Source organism: Myotis davidii, unplaced genomic scaffold (assembly GCF_000327345.1).
Source record: "Myotis davidii unplaced genomic scaffold, ASM32734v1 scaffold75, whole genome shotgun sequence".
In the NCBI taxonomy this organism is placed as follows: Eukaryota; Metazoa; Chordata; class Mammalia; order Chiroptera; family Vespertilionidae; genus Myotis; species Myotis davidii.
Window position 1 is genome coordinate 1,145,425 of NW_006286977.1, and position 6,857 is coordinate 1,152,281.

Genomic DNA, 6,857 nt, shown 5'->3' on the forward strand with positions numbered 1-6,857 from the left:
TGCAGGATGTATTTTCATTGTTACAAATTGAACATAATTAAAGCATAGTGATTAATCACAAAAACAATATGTAATTATATATGTGTTTTCTGATGGTCTCAGGCGACCCCTGTGAAAGGGTCGTTCGACCCCCAAAGGGGTCGCGACCCACAGGTTGAGAACCGCTGCCTTAAGGGCACTCTCCCTGCGTGCAGCACATCACCATCCGCAGGCTTCCCGGGCAGCTGCCCTTGTCCCCCCCTTGGCTTGGGCAGCAGGGATGGACTGAACCACGTCAGGCCACACAGAGGCTCGGGGACCCTGGCCAGTCTCCTCCCTGCTCTGGGCCCAGAATATGACCACAAACCAGCCGTACTTTCTTTTTCTGAGTTTCTCCCTCCCCCATGCCTTTGTGGGGTCATGGCCGGCACCTGGGTGGGTACAGCAGTGCTGTCAGGAGCTGTGCTCATTTCTGGACCCTAGAAACCAGGTCCTCTGGGCCCCTCTTGGCTGTCTGTGGAGCTTCACACCCACTCGCTCCGTGAGGCCCCATGGGCCTCGGGGCCGGCAGCCCTGTGCTGCAGCCACTGTCGCCATCTGGGCCTGGCGACACCAGCAGGAGGGCAGAGCCTGGCCTGGGTCCTGCGAGCCGCCTGGGCAGGGACAAAGGCAGCCCACACCCCCCTCCAGGCCCAGCGTGGGCAGGGCCCCTGGAGACAGCGGGGGAGGGGAGACGGGTGCCCACCGCTGCTGTCCGGCTGGGTGCAGAGTGGGCCTGGCAGGGGGCGGGGAGTTGCAAGCCCCTCGGGGAGGCCACGGTGTTGCACACAGCCGGCCTGTGTGTCCCTGAATGGGTGGCTTTATCTGGGTCCTAACCGCCAGGACCTGGCCCTATGCAATCAAGCCAGGCTGCCAGTCCCGGGACCAGCCTGTCTGGGAGGCAAGAGGTGTGGCCATAGTTCCTGGGTTGAGGCCAGACGCCTGGCCTTTGCCCAACCCAGGCCCGCCCTCCTGGCAAGAACTCAGGGTGTCCGGAGGGTGGTGGCGGCTGCCAAGTGTCTGCCTGGCGGGGCCCCAGCCTTCTCAGGGCTCCGTGTCTCACCAAGCCCCGGCCATCCCCCCACCGGGCCCCTCCAGAGCGAAAAGGAGACACAGTCCCACCCACGGGCCAGAGCCGAGGCCCAAACTCCAATTAAATTCCTGGGTCAATGACTGGGAGGAGCCACCAATTCTGGACCCTTGGGCTACAGGAGTCTGTCACCTGACCTCTGAGATGGCTGATGATGGTGGCTTGGGCTGTTCTTGGCCCCACACAGGATGCTGTGCCACTGTTCCTGTCGCTGGGCATTCTGTACATGAAAGGAGGTTGCACAGCACTGCTGGCCCCTGCCCACCACATGCCAGGAGCACCCCCTGTTGTGACCGTCACTCCTGTCCCCAGATATTGCCACATGTCCCCTGGGGGGCAGACTTCCTGACTTACTAATGGTGCCAAGTGGGCAGATATATAAGGAGAAGGTGGGCATCCTGGAAACCGGATGAACGGGCCAGGGCTCCCAGAGGATGTGGCTCAGTGTGGAGAGGCTTCCGTGGTTGGACCAAAGTAACGTTCACTGCTAGAATCCTCCGGAAAACAGACCAGAGTCAAGAGGGGCTGGCCCTGCAGGGCTTGGAGTTTGGGTGGACCCAGTTGGGGGCAGAGCGCTAACACAGCCACACCTCACCTGCAGCCACAGCCACACCTCACCTGCAGCCACAACCACGCCTCACCTGCAGCCACAGCCACAGCCTTTCCTCACCTGCAGCCGTCCCACCCCGCCCATTCCACTCCTCTGTCTTGGAGGAGAAAATGCTGAGCCGAGTGGCTCTGGGGTGCCTGGTGGCATTGTGGAGTCTCCCTGTCGGTCGGGTCAGGAGGCACAATCCCCTGCTTGTTGGACAGGGCATTCTGCCCAGCGGGCTTGGGAGGCTGACACCTGCTGGCTGGTGGCCCCTCTGCATGTCAGTACTCAGTCCTGGCAGGACTGGCACCAGCGTCACCTGCTGGGGGCGGGGGAGGGGATGGGGGGTAAGGGCTCTGCTGGCACCAGCCATGGCCACCTGCCGAGCCCCTCAACAGGGACCCGCTAAGTCAGCAGATGAAAATACCCTTCCTTTCCCAGCACTTGAGAGCTTTTCTGTCTTCGAGGGGAAACGAAACGGAACCAGAAATAAGACATGAGAATGGCAGTGTCTGCGGCCACGGGGGCTGGTTGTTCTGAGCCTCTCGGCCAGAGGGTAGTGCGTGTGGTGTGATTGTTCGTGTCGTCTCTGAGAGTTGGGGCGTCTGCAGGAGCCGTGGCGTTTACGGGCCGGGTGTGTGGGGCCGTGTCGGGCTCCCGGGTCTCACGCGTCCCCTTGCTCTTGCAGCGGAGCTGGAGTTCGTGGAGATCACCATCATCGTGGTGGTGGTGATGGTGATGGTGGTGGTGATCACGTGCCTGCTCAGCCACTACAAGCTGTCCGCGCGCTCCTTCATCGGCCGGCACAGCCAGGGCAGGAGGAGAGAAGATGCCCTGTCCTCAGTAAGTGCCGCCGCGGGACGTGACGGGGTGCCCCACGGCGGGGCCTCCCAGGAGCTGCAAGGGACAGAGCTCCGGGTTCAGGCAGAGGCCGGGCAGATGGGGGGTGGCTCAGGTGCCGAGCCCTGCGGTGACCCAGACACGGGCGGGCCCTTCCTCTCAGCCAGCGCCTCCGGGCATCGGGCAGGGACTCAGCGCCTTGGCGGCAGCAGGTCACCCGGGGCCGAGTTTAATCCCAGCTCCACCATCCTGGCCGTGTGCCCTCGGACCAGTCCCTCCTTCATGAAACGGGGCTTCAGTCCCACTTGTGTGAAAGCTGGGGCAGGCGCTGGGGACCAAGGGCAGCTGGGAATCGCGGAAGGTGGCACCTGGCAGCCCCGAGACTGCGGGCGGCGCACGTCTCTGAGTCGGTGTTCTTTGGGCACCGGGAGGACAGCGGCAGGACAGGAGGCGGTGCTGGGTGCTGGGTGTGGCCTCCCGGTTCCTGGGTCTCGGGCTGAGCCGAGCCCGCAGGCAGGCCTGTCCCGGCAGGTTCGGGCCTCTCTGCCTGCGGCAGGCGCAGCCTCAGTGTGTCACCAGGTTGCCAGGGCAAGGAGCGGCGCTCTGGTCCCTTCCGCAGGAACACTGGGTGCTCAGCCCGAGCCCCCCATGTATGCAGAAGGGGTCCAGGCTTCTGCAGCCAGGGCTCGCCGGTGTGCTTGGTCGTTGCTGCTGTTACCCTAGCAACGGGCCACCAGCTGCAATGCACAGTCTGGTCTTCACTTACCGTTTTACAGAGAACGGGCTCAGAGAGGTGGGAACACTAGCCTGAGGCCTCACAGCTTTTAAGTGGTGGTTTGGGAGGTTTGAAGAGCCCACAGCCCCTTTGTTCTCCTCCCTGTTTGTTCTCCCTCGGGGCTGGAGCAAGTGAGGGCCTTTTGCACAAAGGAGAATAGCCAGCCCTATAGACATGCTCCAGTGGGTCTCCTTCCCTCCGAGCCTGAGGGAGCATCTGTGGAATGGGTGGAGCTGGCCTTTCTCCTGCTGCCCCATGTGGTCCAGCCGATGAGGATGAAGTTGGCGAGAGTATGAGGTGGAGGTGCAGAGGCTCCCGGGGGAGGCGTGCCTGCTTCCGGGGAGGGAGGCAGCTCTGTGGCAGCACCTAGGCCTTCACGCCCAGACGGAGGTTAGGACTCAGGAGATCCAGGGCTAAAAGAAAGGCGCCTCTCCCCCTGCCCTCTACCCAGCCACCCGCACAGGTCCCCAGGGACGCTTGGGTGGGTAAACACAGCCTTGTTAGGCCTGATGTGAGGGTGGCAGCTCCCCTGGGGACCCCCTGCCAGACAGGGCTTGTCTGAGGAGTCTCCAGGCCCAGTGACCTCCCAGAGAGACCCAAACCCTGCCACAGTCTGCCTGGGGCTGGGCCCAGCCGGCCTGGCTGCCCTGCCGTGGCCCCTTTTCGGGGTGACTTTCTGGGTGTTTGTTTCCTCACTGACATGCAGTCAAGCCTATTCCCATGGAATCTTCCCTGGTGGCTGTGCTTGCCCCAGAGCAGCGTTGTTAGTGATGTAACAGACCGTCCGCCCCACCGAGCAGGAACTAGCTCACTCTCTGGCCCTTTAGGAAACCGTTCGCAGACCCCTGGTTCTACATGGAGAATGGATGGGCTCACCACAAGGAAGCTTCTAGAAAGAAAAGGAGCCAGATGGAGCCTGGGGTGCTAGGGATGGGAGGGAGGCAGGAAGGAGCTGCCAGGAACAACCCTGGGGTCTGGCATTTGATCTGGGAAGATGTTGGGGCCATTCACTGAATTGGGGAGCAAGGCGAGGAAGACCCGGCCCTTGGCAGGGGTTGAGCGCAGTGCCGCCCTGGTGGCGGGTTTCTGTACTCGGGGCCAGGCTGGGGGGAGCTGGGCTGCTGCGGGAGCCTCCAGGCAGGCGTCTGGCCAGGTGGCTGGTTCCCGGAACTCCCTGAAGGAGGAGGTGACCTCCAGGTGCAGGAGTCGGAGGGAGTCGGTGGCAGGGAGGGTGGGTGGTTCTGGGTCTGCAGTGGGGCACCCAGGTGGGGGTGGAGGTGGGGAAGAGGTGTTGGCGGCCATGTCCTGCCGGGGCTTGGCTGGAGGGCCTCACAGGAGGCTTTTAGAGGGGCTTGTGTGGGTCACATTTCATTCAAGACGCTTTGGCTGCTTGCACCCCTCCCCAGGGCTCCCGACTCCACTTGGGAACAGGTGGTTGGTTGGCTGGGAGAATTGAAATGATGCTTAAAAGAGCTTATCACGGTGCCTGACACCAAGGCAGCAATTGATATGGCATTATTAATATTAGTCCCAAAATGGCCATTGACGACCACGTTAACAGTAACAGTGTCTGTCTGCTCTCTGCTTCCCCACACCTGGAGCATACTAGGCCCCATGAGTCTTCCTGGTTTAGTCAGTGTATTCCTGTTGGGACAGTTTTGAGAGACACAGGGCCCCCTAGTGGCCATGTCGGAAATTGCAGCGCTCCAGGGAATCCTCAACTGGGAGCCCTCCAGAAAACGTGCCCCCAGTGAAATGAATGGGATGATGGATGAGTTTGTTATTCTGATTGTGGTGATGGGTTCCTGGAATATACATGTGCCAAAGCTTAACCCCGTTATATACTTTGAATATGTGCAGATTATCATATGTCAGGTATATCTCAATAAAGCTAGTTTTAATTTTTAATTTCTTTTGCTCCTCAGATGAACTGATCCTGGTGTGGGGGTCCCACTTTCCTGGCCCTTGGGTCTCTCCACATGAAACAGGAGTCTCAGTACAGAGGGCGGGGTCTTTTGTCAGGTGATAGAGGTCCCGGGAACCTCGGGCAGGGTCTCCAGCTCGGTGGGAGCTGAGGCCCCGATGTCTGCAGAGCATGCTGTTCCCTGTCCCCTGGCCCCTCTGTGAGGTGGGCTCACTCACTAACCTCTGACGGGCCAAGGTCAGAGTGGCCTGAGCAGGGCAGACGCTGCCTGCAGCAGGTAGTAGGTATGAGGGAGCCAGCAGTGTGGCTGGACACACAGAGCCGGTGCAGCCTGGCTGCCCGTGCGCAGACTGGAGTCCAGAGCCAGCCCTCTCCATTCCCCAGGGGAGCTGCAGGTCCCACCCAGAGTTTCAGGGCAAAGGGCATAAGCCTCATGAGGTGGCAGCGACATGCCTGGCACCTGGCCTGGAGCTTGGCACAGAAGTGGCCACATCCACATTTGTTGACTCACTGAATCATGTCCTGGCAGAGCAGCTAGGTGGGGCTTCCCTTACTAACTCTTGTATTTCTTCACCTGTAACCTGGGCTCACAGTGGGAGGCCAAGACAGTCAAGAGCTAAATAAACAAGTAGACAAGATGTTCTTGTGAGGGAAGTCATTAGAGGACAGGATTTGTGATGGGTGAGGGCCCTCTAGGTATGGTGTCAGAGGAAGTCTGCAGGGGACACTGGGATTACAAAGCAAGGAGCCTGGCTGGGTGGCTCAATTGGTTGGAGCATCATCCCGTGCAAAAAGGGTCTTAGATTTGATTCCCGATCAGGGCACAACCTGGAAGCAACAGATCAATGTTTCTCTCTCACACATCTCCCTCTCTCTCCTCCCTCCATCTCTCCCTCCCTTCCTGTCTCTAAAAGCAATACACGTATCCTCGTGTGAGAATAAGAAGAAAAAAACAAGGCGTTGGCCATGCAGTGGGGTGGCCAGTGCAAAGGCCCTGAGGTGCACACTTCGCATTTTGACGCACTAGATAGCAGTCAGCAGGGCTGGAGACAGCGTGGTGATGACGCCCGATTTGTTCATATGCTCGCAGAGGGCGCACTCCGAGCGGTTTGCACGCTCCCCTCCTTCAGCTGGAATTCAGCCACTCGCCCACGGTGGCACAGCCAGGCAGGGGTGGCCAAGGCCAGGGGGGCTGGATCCGGCCACAGGAGGCGCTGGAGGGCTTGGAGAAAGGAGATTCAACTGCACGTTTCAGAAAGTGTGGAGGGTGCGTTTTCAGGGACAGAGTGGGAGCCCAGAACTGGGTGTCTGAGAGGTGCCCAGGCCCGGGGGGTGGGGGGGGTGGATAGTGCAAGGTCTCATTCCAAGTGGAAGGTCCCAGGGTCAGAACCGGGTGGACCCTGGCTCCCAGCTGTCCTTCATCCCCTGACCTGCCTCTCTCCCCCACACAGGAAGGATGCCTCTGGCCCTCAGACAGCACCGTGTCCGGCAGTGGAATCCCAGAGGTGAGCCCCAGTGTGCCTGCCCCCTGCTTCCCCTCCTGCCCTGTACCTGCCCTCCAAAGTGCTTTAGTGGACCCAGAAGCCCCCAAGCCCAGCGGTGCCCTTCCCGGGCCTGA

General features: G+C 60.5%; 1 protein-coding gene across 1 annotated transcript in view; it reads left to right on the forward strand.

Annotated features, from left to right (window-relative positions):
• Nucleotides 1-6,857, forward strand: part of PMEPA1 (prostate transmembrane protein, androgen induced 1) — a 58,969-nt gene that overhangs the window by 50,303 nt on the left and 1,809 nt on the right. The window contains exons 3-4 of the mRNA XM_015560727.1: nt 2,242-2,543; nt 6,691-6,744. Coding sequence (XP_015416213.1) covers nt 2,242-2,543; nt 6,691-6,744 — 356 coding nt within the window. The remainder of the gene's footprint in view (nt 1-2,241; nt 2,544-6,690; nt 6,745-6,857) is intronic.